Here is a 17,327-nt window from a genome sequence, read left to right as displayed (position 1 = left end):
GCTCCTAAATTATCAGTCTTGTGATATAATGGTGCAGACTGGAAAGCACTTAGAAGTTAGGCAGCGCCAGAAGGAGGTCTGGCAGCAGTCTGTTTCAGATTGGTTGTGAGTGGGGAAGACCCAATGTTGAACACCAGAGGCAGCCAAAGGCAGCAGGTTGTAAACCGAGACATCTGGGAGCAGGCAGGAAAACATTCAAGCACCTTTTCCTTTTCAGCTCAAACGCACACATGCAGGCAAACACAAACCCACTCAGACAGTCCCACAGGGAGCAACCATCATCCACTTACTCGAGAAAGCTGGTGATGTAGTCTTTGCTGCAGGCAGACCAGGAGAAAGGGTTGGTGTTGGCTGTTATGTGAGCGGCCATCAGCTTGGCTGTTTCATGGCCTTTGGTGCCGCAGGTGTTGCCGATCCCATCGTGGTTCATCCCAAAACTGAAACACACATACAGAAACATGCATTAATGCAGCTGGGAATGATGATCCGCCAGTGTGGAAGTGCCTTTCTATTTTCTGCCCTCAGCTTTAACAGCTCTGAGAGTAGCTCCAGGTCGCTCACAGAGGGATATCCTCCTCAGTGGATCTGGCTGTAAAAAGAGAGCTATGTGGCTCTGAAACAGCTGTGTGGCGGGGTCAGAGGTCAAACCCTGTCTGGGCGCTCAGCAGTAACGAAAAAGTTCTAATCAGCACTCGGATGCCTGCCTGTCAATCAGAAGCTGCAGGTCTGAGCAAGTCATGAGGGAAAACCACTGCTGACTGCAGCAAGGACACAGGAATCCTTTGGATCAGAGAACAGAGGAACCCTAAACAGCCTCTCTTGTGTTCAGACACAAAAATATGGATGTTGCTTGGAATTTCTCCTGAAGATAAAAAAAAAAGATCAAATAATAAAAAAAGGCCTATCTGTCAGGAAAGACAATTTTATGTTCGAGCAGGATGTCAAATCATACTTTTCCTTACGTTCCAGGAGCACAAATCAGGTCTAATGTATATAACAAACCCAACCACATCGCACAGTCTGAAACTGTTTATCTAAGCCTGGCGTTTATGACATTTTACCCTCCTCTGGAAATAAATCAGGCTGGTTGAAACCCCGCTGCAGCGTGTGTTTTTTTTATACATCCTCCAGAAGCAGAGACTATTTTTACAACTGCTGCGCAACAGAAGCAGACACGAGACATAATAAAGGAAATCACCATCTTTCTGGAGAGAGGGGGATACGCAGACTAATACATCATCATTATTTGGCTTTATATTCAAAAAGGGGAAAACTGCAAATATGTGGAAGATATGATTCAGGATGTCTGTAGGGGAGGTGAACCAGAATAGGAGGTAATGTTTGTTTAAGAGAAAGTCGAAGTTGTGAAAGGGATCAAAGGCTTTAGGATGACCTGAGCTGAGTTTCACCTGCCCAACTGAGCCTTGAAATTTGACTCCCACCCATAACAACACAAAGCCAAAAGGAGATTTCTTCTTAAGTTTGCATGGAAGAAGGTGCTCTGGTCACACAAAAAAGAAACATTTATGCCCTAAACAAAACATTATTTAAAGGGAAAAACATCAGATAGTGCACATAAAAAGTAACACCATGCCTTCAGTTAACCCTTTAAAGCCTGATCCAAGAATAAAACAAAACAGAAAATTACTTTTTTTTTTGTTTTGAACTCCTTATTTGCCCTTTTAACAAACTATGTAAAACACATTTTTGATATTAATAATTTATTACTATGCGATAAGTCAAGATTATTTTTTGTGTAGTCTTCTGCCCTCTGTTAACAGGTATATCTGATTGTGTACAATAGGATTTTGAGCAAAGTTTTTACCATTAAATTATGCAAAAGGTGTCAGATGCAAAACATTTCAGAAACCGTATGTATCAAATATGATACATTTGGCATTATAGGGTTAAACAAAAGAGTATCAGCATCATGCTGTGGGACTGCTTTTTATGTACGGTAGTTAGAATTCTGTGTACATGCGTAATAAATATGTCAAATACTCCCCATACACATTATGCGTGCAGATTCAATACCATGAGACCCCCAATATATCACAAGCATGAGTGCATGCTACTTCTCTGTGCCCGTGTCTTTCTTTTTAGGAGCTGATTCTCTCCTATCCGTGCGTACACTCATGTCAACTTTTGTCACTTAGAGGGAGGAAGTAAATGAGAAAACAAACTGCCTGTGGTTGACTACTTTTCAAAATTCTGTCTCATGTAACACCACTGTTTTCTTCCTAGCTGAGGCATGCTGATAAAGTTAGCAAACCATTTTAAACGCTAACAGCTGTTCAGTTTAAGAGTAAAATACATACTTCATATGCATCCTCAACTGACAATTTTGTAAACCTAATACTGGAAATGAGAGAAATGCTTAACGTAGTACAGAAATCATATTTAAATGTCAAATCATGTTTTAATACATTGGGTAAAAGAGAAAAAAAAAAAAAAATGTCACCTTTTCAATTCATGATCCTCCAAGGACATTTTTTGTATTTGTATTGCTAACTAGAAGAGGGAAGATTTGTCCCTGAACTTCTGGCCAGAGTAAAAACACGTAATATGTAGCCAACATTTTGAAGAAGAACTTTTTCAAGATGACTTGGATAATGGCGCGTTATGACAAATACCAGATACAGAATTGGGACTTGCTCAACAGCCGATACCACACTGTGACATCACAAACCTGTAGGTGGCAGTAGTGTTCTTTGACAAAGATGGATGCCTCCGGTAAAGGACATTCAAAGGAAATTACTCTTTATTAAAAGCACTCATCATTTATTGAAAAGTATGTAATAATTTCATATTTAAAGTACTTTCCGAAGTTTGAATTCTGAATCTGACCGAACTTTTACTTTAACATATGTCAATAATCAAATAACTTACCTGTCCCACGTATGAGCATACGCTGACATACTTGCCGTATGTTTGATGTGTGCCTGCGTGCTTCAGCGTACTTCCGAGTGCTCCTAACTTATACAAAAGTACCCTTAACTTGCCATCTATGCCAGTGTTTTTGCCAGATTTTTCAGACATCAGGCATATGCTGGTTAAATTGTCAAGGTGTGACAGGGGCTTAAGATACTTTTTATAAGTTACTAGCTGCAACTAGTATGAAAACACTGCTTTCTCAAGAGGCAGGATTTCCTGAAAAGTATCCAATCACAGTCCGTTTACTTTTTCAGGTTGGTTCCAACTAGTAGGACAAAAGCTACAAGTGCTTAAAAAACAGAGGAGGAGCATGGCCTCATGCTGTAGTATATAGGTATGGAATCCGCATGCATTAAACCTTCAAAATCCAAATAGAGAGCAGTGTATTTTCATTGAAGCTTTTATGCTTGTATGATTATTTATAACACGGTAATTTGGCAGAGTCCTATCTTCGTATATTCCTGTATACTACAATGATAGCAGATAAATAAAGGACAACTCTGGACGAAAATTATTTCATTCCACTTTACAATTTTATACAACTCTCTTTTAGTTTATTACATAAAATCTCAATTAAATATGATAACCGTTTCAAAAAGAGGTGACAAAATAAAGGAAAATTTGACTGGCAGGAACACCTCTGTAATGTGGTAAAACATATCTCGTAGAGATTTTTATTTTATTCTTTCTTTGAAAAATTCTCCTTGTTTTAAGCAGCAATTAAACTCTCACACCCATTAAATAAGCTAAATAAAATTTTGGATGCTTTTGTGTACCGGCTTAGATTTGGAAGGGGACTATTTATGTAATCTGCTACAATACTTGCATTTTTAGAACAGCAGTGGCAGAATCATGCTGTGAGGATGTGTTTCCTCAACAGTGAAAGGGAAGTTGGTCAGAGTGGATTAAAAGATGGATGAAGACAAACTAAAAGAAAAAACCTGTTAGAGACTCCAGGTGGAAAACATGCAACTAGAGATGCAGTAGATGGTTTATTTTAAAATTAATTTCCATATTGCAATGGCCTATTCAAAGTATCCACCGTAAAACATGTTCTTAAGTTTTCAAATTTTATTCAAAGTTTTTACTTATTCATCACTTTTTAAAAGAGGCTGAGCTATTTTGCATAAAAGAAGTTCAATAAAGAATCGTTATGGTCATTATGAAATCATGACCAAAGTTTTCAAAAACTGCTTTAGATAATTACTTTCCATTTAAAAAGGAATTGGCTAATAATACAAACAATCTGTAGAGATTACATGTTTATTTATTTATTTTTTTTATTTTTTTTTTTTTTTTTTTTTTTACAGTGTCCTGTCTGGCAAGGTGGCAATAAGAATAATTGTCTTGATGCCAAAAGGAGCCCAACAGATTTTACTTTCACAAGTGTAGCGGTATCGCAATTGCCATACCGCTCCACTTGTTTCATGTATATAAATTGCTTTATTATAATTATGCAGGGAGTTTTACAGTTCATATGGAGAGATTACATGTTTAGCCACATAGTGTGGACCAAAGCACTGGACAAACTGACATTTGCTCCTGATTGTTTGGGTAAGATGAAAAATCAGGGAAGGCTAAAATAGTCTTGATTGCCTGTACTAAATTTCATGGCAATCCATCAAGATCCTCTTGGGATATTTCTTTAAGAAACACGACTGCCAACGTCAAGGTGTGTGTAGCAACCTGATGAAGAACACCTGTTCATGAGCTGCCTTGTGAGAGATCTGGTCATGGAAACTTTTAAAGGGATGGTTCAGGATTTCAGCACAGCTAAGAGACTCAGGAAGGAGCTGGCAGGACTGAGGTGGACAATATGCAAAGTAGAGACTTCATTAGTCTTCAATCCATCATCACAAGATTATTTATAGAGAGGAAAAAGATTACTTGCATTATTTTTAACTTACTAATCTATTAGCTTTGAATCTGCTGTCAGATGTCTACACAGAAATGCCTTATATGTTCTTTTGAATGCTAACATGATGTCAGTTTGAAGGAGCATCAAACTGCATTAGCATAAACCGCTATGATGAAAAGGTTGGCTTAGGCCTGGGTTACTGTCTGACCAGCTGTTAGCTTTAACCAGCTCATCTGAATTTAATGAACTAAGAAGGTGACATTTAGTCCAGCTGAAATACAAACTACATTACTATAAAACTCCTGAATTATCTATTTAAGCTTCTGAAACGTCCGAGCACTTTTCCTTGATGTTACAGATGATGAAATAATGTAGGAGTTACGTTACACGACAGAAGGTGTAATTTGTAATGTCAGGGTTTGGTTGAGGTTTTGAGGACGCAAATTAACGGCAAGGGAAAAAAGTCAGGCTCTACAGACCTTAGTTTGTATGAAAAATTTAAAAGTTCATGACAGGACCATGACAAGAACTAATAAGGCTGGAGAATAATGGAAGAGGTGACAGTAGGAAGAATTGACTCAGAAGAACATGCAACATGCTAGGCAGTGAAGTAAAAGTTATAGCTAAAGGAGAGCAAAGACTTCAGGATTTGGCCAGTGGAGAGATGAGATGAAGGTAAAGACGATTGGTTAGAATGCACAGTAACATGTTTGGAGATACTTAAACCCAGCAAACACCTATTATGATCTGTAAAAGTTACATAGTCATGCTATTTCAGTTTTTTTTATTGGTATTCCAAGAAGTCACTCTGGTTTACATACAATGTTTTTAAGACAAAAGGAGGTGACTGCAGATAAGCTGAATTTTATGATACCAAAAATTTGGAACAGAGGCTTTCTCACAACAAAAAGACTGACAAAAAACATCTGATGTATATTATCATATTTTGTTTCTCTGAATGATTAAGAATGATTAAGATAAAATGTCCAAATTTAGAAAGATCGTTTAAATAAATACTATTATTTCTTTGATTTTTTTCACTTTAGAGTCAACCGATCTGATGCTATAAGTCACAATCTTCATTTCATCTGATCTGTGTGCATTTTGCATCAAGGAATAACATCAAAACTAAAACTTCTTTTTAGCACCTTGAAGTAAAAAAGCATTAACACTCACTTGTGGCCTATCTCGTGTGCAATGGTGAACGCTGAGCCAAGGCCGATGTCTTCGTTGATGCTGCAGCTTCTCTCCGGCTCACACATTCCAGCTACTGAGGCCAAGCCTGCAGATCCACACATGCCACACAGACATACAAACACAGGGTCAAGGAAGAGCGTTGTATATAAAAACAAAAACAACAACAACAACAAAAAAACTGAGATTTTAGATCAAACAAAAACATAGATTCAAGATGGCGATTTTAGCTTGAAATCATATGAGTGACTGAATTTTCCGAAGGACAGGGCATGGATTTGGACATACAGGTTAGTGCCTACACTGCCAGCCTAGTTAGGGAATGCTAAAACCCCTCACTAATGGAGCGCCCCAGCAGAAACCTGTCTGACACATCTCTTTTTTCCCCCATCGGGGGGTTAAGGTGAAAATCCAGGTGTCGCAGGTCCTTTATTCTCCTAAAGCCTGGCAGGTCAGATAAAGAGACCCGCTGGCAATTCTTCACAGATTACATCTACCTGCCTGAAAGGGGATCATATAACACCACAAAGCAGGTGTGTGTGTCTGTTGGAGAGTGTGTGAGTTCTTGTGTAAAAGCTCACCTTGACTAAAGCATGAACACAGCTTTACCGTATGTGTGTATTTTTTTATTAAGTAGCTCTGTGCTGTGACCATAGCACCTTCTCTGGCGTGATTTAAAAAGCTGGAAACTTATTTGTTGTCAAGAATTTGCAAGCTAAAGATTAAGGAGCCATACTTCTGCAAGACAGGAAACAGAGGAATATTTAATTTAATTGATTGAGGGTCAGCTACATGGACTAATTTTTCAAAATAGTTTGTTGGTTTTTGTTGTTTTCTGTTGTTGCTTTATTTATAGCTCCCAATTGGTGGTACACCCTTAAATGTGAATGTTTTGAAGGAGATTTTATTAAATAGGTCTTTTCTAGTACAAAACCAGGAGGTGGACACCAAATTTTAATCCTTTTTTCAAATTTTTTAAGAACTAAAAACAAAAAACAATCGAAAAAATTGAGCCATGCATTTTTGGACAGGGCTGGACTGGGCATTGGGCATACAGGACATATGCCAGGTGGGCTGCATACATTGTCATGAAAAATGTATTTATCATTGCTATCTTCAATATTTTTTCAATTTTCAAAATGATGATCAAGTCAAAGGGATTTAAAAAGAAATTTACATTAAAAAAAAATCAGTAAAGCATTTTTTTGTTGGTTTTTTTGTAAGAATATATTATTTTGTGTATTTTACATTATCAGATATTTGCCAACAACTTTATGTTTGCTTTATTACATTTAAACTAGGGATACAGTGTACGATCTTTTCAATTGTTGCATGCAGCTACAGCTCAAACTGTACGACAAAACCGTGGGGTTTAAAGGTTCACCGCTCACCATGTACGGTATGTTCTAACTGCTAACACTGTACGTCCAAAAATCACATGTCAGACTCAGCGCCGAGAGATGGCGTTGGTTGGACTCGTCAATCTGGAAGAAGAACAACTCCCTTGTTTGCACATGCACTGGGCTCGAGGTTCTGGTAAATCGGCTCATAGCTCTGCTTCAATAGCAGGGTTGGCCCACAAAAATCTTACGAGGGCCAACTGGATTGCAAACATGTTTGATTTTCTCCCGACCTTAAGATTCCTGTTTGGCCAATCGAAACAATTCTCGCACGACTGGAGAATTGGCCCAAAAAGGGCAGAAAAATTTTATAGTGGGCAAATAAATGTTGATCATTTAATTAATATCTAAGTGTCCTTTTAATCAAATAGTTTTTTCCTTCGCTTGAGTTATTTCACAACATATTTATTGTTAGGAATCCAGTTTGTGTGGGTTGTGTTTTTGTTTGTTTTTCCCTCCACCACCAGGTGCCGCCTGGTTCTCGTTGGCCTTCTCAAACACCTGCGGATGGTTGCCTCATTACTGGAGGACTCTTAAGCTGCTGACTGCCACTACCTCAACGCCAGAGTGTTTGCCAGTTTTGGGTACTCTAGCCAAGCGGAGTTTTTCTGAGTCAAACTGATTTTTTGTCACCTGAGTCTTTGCCTCTCGGCAGGAAGTCATCCTGCAAACTGGATTTTTTTGGACCTTCTCCCCCTGGAAGGATTGTCTGAGTGTCAAACTGAGCTGAGGATTCAAACAGGTGGTTTGGATAAACTTTTCCCCAAGGATTGTTCGGGCTTCACACTGAGCAGGGGATTCATCTCCACAAAAAAACATTCAATTACCATCGGAAATCTAAGTTGCAGTCAGCTCCTCCGTTCTTCAAGGAAACACCTCAACCTGGATAAACCCTGTCCGCCCTCCAACGAGCAAGTCAATTACTGGAACAACCCACACCGACTGGATTCAAAGAAAGACACCTTTTCTTTAAACGTAAGTCCTGTTGCCTTTATTCCCTTTAACAAATTGAAACACAAATTTCCCAACAATCAGTTGCCTTTGCAGTTGCTGATTAAACTCCATCTTTAGGTAGTCTAACTAGTATAAACCCATGTGTTCTTTGAATGCCTCAAATCTTAAATAGACAACATTATTGAAGAAAAGACAACATTAAGCCCAGGGACCAAAGCATCTAAAGCATCTTAAACATCTCATAAAACAGCTTTTTTCATGAGGAGCATGGTGACCTTGGAGGAACTGCAGAGGTCTGCAGCTCAAAAAGCCAAATCTCTCCACACCATCTGCTGTCTTCTTCAAAAACATATTCTTTATGAACGAATAGACAAGAAGGAAGCTTAGGTCGGTTAAAGACCATAATAAGGTTTGGTTTGTCCCCTCCTTGCAATGGACACAGCAAACATGTTTTAAGAAGCTAAACACTGGGTAATTGTAGAAAGAAACCTGCAGGTGATGGGAGAAGGCGTGACACTGTAGCACAGGTTAACTTTCCAAAAGGAGAACAAACCAAAACTTCAGGAGTTTCCATGGATTTGATCAAATGATAGTCATGTCTATGAAGGGAATAGTCAAGGTCCAGACCTACATAGAATGTAGAATTTGTTTAAAAATTTGATTTGGCTGAATTTTCTCCATCCAATCTGGATGCCGATGAGCAAAACCTACAGAGACTTACCCTAAAATCGGGGTAAGCCTTAAAACTAAGATGTTCATCCATTAAACCTTTACAATTTGATCCTACTTTCCGTTGGTCTTTAACATAGAAAACTAATGGAATACAATAAGATTCCCTGATCTTAGATTGAATAACACAAAAAGGTGAATAATAAAGGATGTAAATGATACTAAAGTTAGTTTAGTTGTGAGGACAACATGGCTGACATCTTGGATCAGTTATAAACTCTCTTTCACATTTTAGAGTAGTGCCAAACAGAGCTCCCTACTTAAGGTGGCTTGGCTTTAGTATCCTCTGCCCTAAGAGGCTAAAACAAGAATAGACACGCAAGTCAGGAGGCTACTGGAACCATTACTGCAGGAAAAGAGGGAGCCTGGAGGTGAAGAAAGGAGGAGGTGAGGGAGGGAAAGGAAGGAGTGTGGCTACTCTGCGATTAGTTGTGGGGTTGGGGAGGGGTGGGGGTGTTGAGTGGAAACCCACACTGCATTGAAAGCTGTTTTCTTAACACCAGGGCGTACTGTGCATTATCTCCAGCCCCGTGATTACTCAGCGACCCTAAAGGTCTGCCCCAATCTGACCTCTGAGCATGATCCTCGACGAGGAGAGGGAGGTGGGGAAGAGGGGAGGGGGACGGTGAGGAAGCCAAGCAGATGCTTGGGCAAATAAAGCGACCGGGGGAATGTGACGAATGCGGTCAATCTGTCAAAGCCCCCCCTAAGGTCACAATAATACCTCAGAGATATACTGCGGAGCCTGCAGGGCCTTCACCATGATAAGACGGGAAGAGATGGACGGGGAGCAGGTTTGAGATGGATCTAAAGTAGCAGTTTCTACCACTGCTTGGTGTCCTTTCTCACCCAACACCCCCATATCAGCCAAAACTTGGTTATCATCCCCTTTATCTCCCTCCTTCATTCTCTAACGCTCCCTGTAATTGTCCTTTTCCCCTTCTATGTTCATTTCGGCTCCACCTCCTTGTCTCACAGTATATCACCCCTTTCTTTCACCCCTCCCCACCCTACGCTAAAGCCGCCAGTGGAATTGTAAACACCTTAAACAAACAAAGGTTAGAGCCGAAGGACAGACAGAATGGTTTTATAAACCCGAGCCCTGAGAGACGTTGACCACAGGTTCGGGGCTCCAAGCCTCAGCCAACAAGCGGGGGGCCGTCAAGGAGCTGTAATAACGCAAAATGAAAACATCCTTCTCATTATGTCTCACAGGAGCCGTCTGGAGTTCCTCTAAAGGAGACAGAAAGTTGCTAAATAAGGTTTGTCTGAGGACACACTGAAGGCTGAACGGGAAAAATTAACACCTTTCTAACCAGATTAGGTGATCAACAGCGTTGGTGAGAAACGTATGATCCACTCACCTAAAGTCCCACAGGGTTTGTTCTTGTAGGTGCAGATATCGTACCTAAAGAAAGAGGATAGAGACACAAATATTAGCATTAAATGAGCCCTTTTCTTTACCATCTACACAGCTTTTCCTCCACTGGCTGTCGGCCATTCCATTCTTTCTCTGTTTAATCACACAGTCTGGCCAGATATAATCTCAGCCTTTACTATAACAATGGTGAAGTCATGACAGGTTTTCTTCTAGAAAAACACCTGGTTGCCTCCTCAGTCCACTGCTTGAGCTCTTAACAAACTTAACTACAGCGCTAAAACACAAAGTTGGAAAAGTAGAAAGGCTTTGTTTAGGCCTTGTCCCTGCCGGTAACTTCAGATGGAGGTAATCCAATAAAGCAGAAGAACACTCAAAGCCGCTCTGCTGTAGCGACACATCATACATTTCAAACAAAGCATCTAATCATTGCTGAAGCTTTTAATCTATTAGATTCAAGGGCACCGATAATTAAATTTCATTATCCTTCTTCTCCTCTGTCCTCTTCTCTTTTTTCCCTGAATGAGGTGCGGTCACAGTCTCATTCATGACATCTATTTGTTTAATGCAATTATCTAAATTTTTTACTTTTTTCTGGAACTTAAAACTCAGATATCCAACTGGGTAAAAAGACTATATCATGACAGGGACCGACCGGCAAACAGGAATACCGTACAGTTTCTTTTACACTGAAATTAGCGGGTTAACATGGGATTTCCCAACACGGGTTGACCCGCCAACAATTGCCATTTGGCGCCCTTTTGCCATTGGCAAAAAAAAAGCTGGGTCTGACCTCCCGCTGGCAAGCTGCATGGCTCCATCCACCCAATGACACCATCACTCTGAGTCGGCTTTTATGATGTCAGCAGTGCGACAGAAATCAGGAAAGTAAACAATCAAGAGCAACATGGAAGAGAACCAGGCTGTAGTCAGTGGGCTTTATTGTTTCATTCTTTTGTCCCTCTGAATCTCTATCTCCTTGGGTCACTTTCAATAAGCAGGTTTTCTGAAAACTCTATGGATTCTAAACCTGAAATACGGTAAGTAAAACTCTTGAGGTTTCCATTTCACAAAGAGAGTTTACTGAGTGTTTACTGTTTGCTTTCTGTTGCCACAGTAACATTCTACCCAGAGCTAACCTGGGTAGCAGCAGGTTTTGTTCAGTAAACTAAAAAAAAAAAGAATAATTACCTAGTTCCGTTAGACACATTAGACGAGGACCTTATTAAGGAAAGATCTGCTTTAATTCACAGAGAATTTAGTATTTATAGAGAAGTTTGGTTTGTTTAACATGAGCATCATGCGGATCATTCTTTTTTTTAAGGCACACGAACAACTACTGAAATTATTTTCAGATTAAACATAAATAGATTAATTAATTCCATGGGGGGGGCTGATAACTGGCAATAACGCCCATTTATTAGGATGATAACATCCAAAGTGGCTGCAAATAGCCACTTAGATTTACTGTGCGATGGAAGACAGAATCTACATGAGGAGGAACTCCATGAGATGATGAACAGGTCCTATCTAATAAAACAAAGTTTTTAGACTTCAGTTTCAACATACTACGGAAAGCTAGTAGTAGTAAGCTAGTTTTGATATGCATTAATTTTGACTGAATATACTGATATCTGGAAAAAAGCCCAAGTTAAAATTACCATTTCACACAAAATGACACTCTTCACATCTAGAATAAATACTATGTATGTCGAAAAATTAAATATAGATCTCCATATTTCTGTTGTTATTGGTCATTATTTGTATTATTTTATTTATTTTAGATATCATAAATGTATATTCAGTCAAGCTGATAAAGTTTGAATGATCACTTAAAATGTGTTAACATTTCTAGATGTATAAAACTTATTTCTAACTGTTACAACTTTCTGCTGTAAAAATGGAATTTAGAACCTTTATTATTACAGTTCCCACTGCGAATATGATTTTGATAAGAAAGAATCCTATTTTAGTGATCTAAAAATGGAACAACATAGAGGAGAGTTTCTTTAATTAGTGTTAAAATGGCCTGTCATAGACCAATTCGTATAAATCTACGCATTAACTTGAGCAGCAATTTTCTCCTACGCTATTTTCCTCTCCTTTGCAGCTGTAGCACTGTTTCTTTGCCTTTTAAATGAATTCTGCATGTTGTCATGGTGACTTGTTGAATCTGGGCTCATAATGGCTTTTCATACTTGTTATGTTCGCTCAACTCTAATTGGATCTACTTAAGAGTTGATTGAACTAATTCACAGCAGCCGTTGTAAAATCGAAAACTCTGAGTTCCTGACTTTAGGCTAGAGTTTGGGGATTTGAATCTGAGTTTGTTAAACCTGCTTACCGAAACACACCCCATTGTTGCGCCATATTATTGAATGTTAACAGAGTGAGTTTTGATTTGTTAGATCAGACACGACTGGCGCGGTGCGTTGATGTCCATAGTTTGAGCTCAATGGTATCATGTAAATTAGCGGGTCAACTCGGATCTGATGTTCCCACCCTATGCCGATTGGGGCCAAGTCGTTTGAAGGTGATTTTAACACGGGTCGCTTGCCGAGTTGTTTGACATGGGTCAGTGGGCTATTCGCTCCACCACCATAAGATTGTTCCCAGATTTAAACTGTTTTTTTAGCCGGTGGGAATGTTGGATTAGAGTCACTTTGTTTGAGATAAGTAAAAAAAAATCTTACAGTAAAAAAGGTGAAAATTTAAAATGATTGTTACTCCTGTGATGGTTTTGTACGTAGCTCATTGTGTCATACATCGCTAACAGTTAAACACATTTTGAAAAGTACATCATGTCTGATAGCAGGTTGAAAGCATCTGTGACATTTTTGTGTTTTCACAAACACATTCCTCTAATCCCACTACAGCTTTAACTGTTTGAGACCAACCCAAAACAGATGTAAACATTTTATGTATATTACATTAGCACACTTGGCTCTCGTAGCTGCCCAATTATTTAACATCACATTGATATTTAAATAGTATTTTCATGAAAATTAAATTGTTATTTTTGTGTTTTTGGTCTTCTTCTATGTTTTCTGCTACTGTTTAATTTGTTAATTCCCAAAAATGCCCTTTTATCTAGAAGAAGTTACTCCTGGTTAAATAAGACATACTGCAGATGAAATGATAAAGGAGAAAGCAGAGTTGGAGCGCCCAAATTCATCTCTAAAATCCTAATACATCAGATGTGAATTCACTTAATGAACCACAGCAAATATAAAGGATTTCTAGATTTCCACCATAGATGGTTCCATGATGGTTCCACTCCTTCAGACATCAACTGCCGACCAGATGGTGAGGGCCAGCTCTTTGCTCACAGGCTGGAACAGATCCATTCTACTGCGTTTTACTAAATCAATGTTTTGAAATCAAAATTCCCCCCTTTATTCATGCATTGAATCAAACTATCTGACACTGTCAGTTGCATGTTTTGGTCTTTAAAGCTTCAAAGCTCCTTAGAACATAGTCAAATAGACATCTTTAAACGTTGGATCCTGCAACTCTGTTTACAGACGGCTATACCAAGTTCAGCTGAAACCAATAACTCCAAGTAAAAGAGCCTGGAGTATATCAAGTGACAAAAAAACCTGAGAGCATTCACAAAAATGGAATTACTGTTTTGCACAGAAACAAAAAGTCATAAATACTAGCTTTATGTCCTGTCAATCAAATCCTTTTTCCCCAGAGAAAACCAGTTGGAGGATACACTTTCTAGTTGCTTGGTTACATGGCCAAAACACTTCTGGTTACAATGAAACCTTTTCCAGGTAATGTCAGAGTTTTGCTGTTTTATGCTAACAGCCTTGACATAAATTGCAGGGTGACAGGTACAGTATGTCTGTAAAAGCACAATTTATTTCCAGAACTGAGCTTTTTTCTTTGACACGCAGGTATATACCGTGTGGACGTGAACCAGATCGAAGCAGTAGTGAATAGCTGCTGGCGGCTGCTGAATAACCTGCAACCCATTTGCTCAAAATGAGAAAATTACAATGAATCAAACGCTGGATCGTTAAACTGGCATTAAGCAAAATGTGCTGCGTAGTCGTAGCTGTGAGCCAGTTCTTACCGGGTGATTAGGACAGCATTGTCGTGATGAGCCATTCCATTCTCTGGAATACTGTTCCCACTGCGGTGATGAGACAGGATGGACTTTTGCCACTTACAGAAACTGTCCAGAGACTTGTCAGCATGATGATTAATTTCCAGGTTTGGCTGAGAGAGACACACATGCAATACAGTGCAACATGAAGCAGTTGTATACGGCCAAGTGATATATACAGTACAATACAGTACAAACCTTTTCTCATCAGTGCAATATCAACTTGTTTCAGACTGAAATCTGTCTCAGCACAAAAAAATTAGTTTTTAGTTTGGCAGATGATTTTTTTCTAATAGTTCTAATGCTGTTTGTGGTCTCTCTGCCACAAACTCCACAGCCAAGCTGTTCACCATGTTGTAAATGATGGGAATAGTTACTTTGAAGTTATTTATTTGAATTTATAAGGTCACAGCAAGGTATGTGGCCTAAATAAATAATAAATGAATAACAAGCAATCTGATCAGGAGTTATAATATATAATTTTCAAAGAAGGCCTGAATTTGGAGGGAATTTTATTCCATTATCGTTGTAAGCAAATAGCATGTTTTGTAACTGGAAATGTAACGAATGTGATCCAGAACTTAAACTTTGAAAGAAAAAAAACATCCTGATCAAAAAAGGTTTTGCTTGACTTTGCGGTTTTGTTAGATTTATTTTTTCTATTTCTTTTCTTAATTTCTTTTAATTTTTTCTAATTTAAAGAAAAACTTTATGTTTTTCCTAAAAATATCTTCAAAATTGCCTCTTTTTTATACTTAAAACCTAATTTGATAAGCAGACTGGAACCTCAGTCTAAAACAGTTCAGCATCGATGCATCTCTATAAGCCTGTTGTTGTTCTGGTGAAAATTAAAAGAGAGATCATATCTCTCCTATCCTGGCTTCTCTTCATTGGCTTCCTGTTAAATCAAGAATAGAATTTAAAATCCTCCTTCCACATATAAAGCCTTAAATGGCCAAGCTCCATCTGATATCAGAGATCTGATTGTTCCTTATGTCCCTAACAGAGCACTTTACTCTCAGGTTTACTAGTGGCTCCTAGAATTTCTAAAAGTAAAATGGGAGGCAGATCTTTTAGTTATCAGGCTCCTCTACTGTGGAACCAACTACCAGAAACCTTGTCTACTTTTAAGACTAGGCTTAAAACGTTCCTTTTTGATAAAGCTTATAGTTAGAGTGGCTCAGGTTATCCTGAGCTATCTTTGTAGTTATGCTGCTATAGGCTTAGACTTCTGGAGGACATAGGGACCCCTATTTCATCATTCTGCTTCATTCTATCTCTATTCTTCGACTCTGCAGAAGCTGTTAGTTCAATATCTAACGTTATGCCCTCTCTGCTTTGTTTCATGGTGGCGTTGCCTCCTCTGTTGCTGTTTGGCTGTGAAGCCATCCTGGAGAGAAATATCAGCTGTGCTGCTGCCATCAACACCTTTGTTTATAGATGTTGGAGATTGGCCTGTTTTTCAGTGTAGTCCCTTTTCTCTGATTATGACTGGCTAGATTTGCTCTCTTCGTTCTTTCGGGTGGGGGCTGGCTAGGAGCTCTTCTGCCTGGCTGTGTGTTTCCTGGACAGAAGTAACTTTACAGTTACTTCTGCTTCTGTCTCCTTGAACCCCAGTCGTCCTCGGCAGATGGCCGCTCACACTGAGCCTGATTCTGCTGGTTTCTTCGTGTTAAAAGGGAGTTTTTCCTCTCCACTTTCACTGCAAGCATACTTAGTGTGAGGGATTGCTCATTGTATCGTTGGAGCGGATCTCACTGGGAACACTCAGTGTATCCTGGACTATGGAGGACCAGGAGATTCATAGCCATTTAAAATTTAACATTTAAATCATACAATTACTTATCCAATTTGGAAAATGTATTAATAATTTTTTTAATGGAAATAACCAGTTCCATGGTTACATCTGAGGAGCAGCTGTGATTGGTTTAACTGGTTTTCAGAGTGCTCAGGGAACAGAAAAGGTTGCTATAGATGGTAAAGCAAGAAGAAAATGCAACTACATAAAGAATTTGAAACTGCTAGGTGAAAAAGAAAATGGAAATGTTATAAGGAAGGTTGCATAATCAAATGTATAAATTGTAGTTTTTAAATATCCATTTAGAAATAGGACATAAACATACATCTTTTAAATGCAGTATTCAATGGTGGAATAATTAATACAATTTACAAATCCTATTTATTAATTCAACTTAAATGAAAAGTTAGAAAATGATTTTCATTTTGGATTTCTATTTCAGTGAGTGAAATGTTAAATTTGAAACAACTGTTTTTCTTCATCAGTGATTGTTTTGGTTCTCCATGCTCCATACCCAAGCTTTCCAAGCTGGCTCCACAGACACTCAACTGTTGCGTGTTAAATTGTAACAAAATTGACTAATATGGCTTTAAAAAAAAATATGTTATCAATGTTATAAATTTGTTTTGAAATAACAGGAAATTAATCAGTGATGAAGTGTTCGTTCAATAACTAAAATTGATAAAAGAAGCTGTAGAATGTCTTTTGCTTTCATTTATCAATCTAAATCATTTAGATTCAGGTGAGAATGCTGATATTTTTACTTTGATGCTGCAAAAACAGCTTCCAATGCCCTATTTGAAAAGGCAGGTGTTTTTTCCATCAGACATTCGGTATGAATGTGCATCTAAAATCTTCAATCGAGGCTCCCTGAGGTACACAGCCTTCATGTGAAGCAGTGTCCATATGGTGGGTAGTCCATCTTCTCTCTGCCTCTTTAGCCATGGCAGTCACATAAAAATATGGCT

General features: G+C 38.7%; 1 protein-coding gene across 3 annotated transcripts in view; it reads right to left on the bottom strand.

Annotated features, from left to right (window-relative positions):
* The window catches only part of adamts6 (ADAM metallopeptidase with thrombospondin type 1 motif, 6), a 109,059-nt gene that overhangs the window by 76,101 nt on the left and 15,631 nt on the right, over nt 1-17,327 (bottom strand). For all 3 annotated transcript variants that reach the window (XM_038303507.1, XM_038303506.1, XM_038303508.1), the window contains 4 exons: nt 14,529-14,674; nt 10,434-10,477; nt 5,969-6,074; nt 291-437 (listed from right to left, as the gene is read on the bottom strand). In XM_038303507.1, coding sequence (XP_038159435.1) covers nt 291-437; nt 5,969-6,074; nt 10,434-10,477; nt 14,529-14,674 — 443 coding nt within the window. The remainder of the gene's footprint in view (nt 1-290; nt 438-5,968; nt 6,075-10,433; nt 10,478-14,528; nt 14,675-17,327) is intronic.

The sequence above is a fragment of the Cyprinodon tularosa genome, unplaced genomic scaffold (genome assembly GCF_016077235.1).
Source record: "Cyprinodon tularosa strain WSP-4 unplaced genomic scaffold, ASM1607723v1 ctg511, whole genome shotgun sequence".
In the NCBI taxonomy this organism is placed as follows: domain Eukaryota; kingdom Metazoa; phylum Chordata; class Actinopteri; order Cyprinodontiformes; family Cyprinodontidae; genus Cyprinodon; species Cyprinodon tularosa.
Note: the sequence above shows the minus strand (reverse complement) of the source record. Positions and strands in the feature narration are given on the sequence as shown.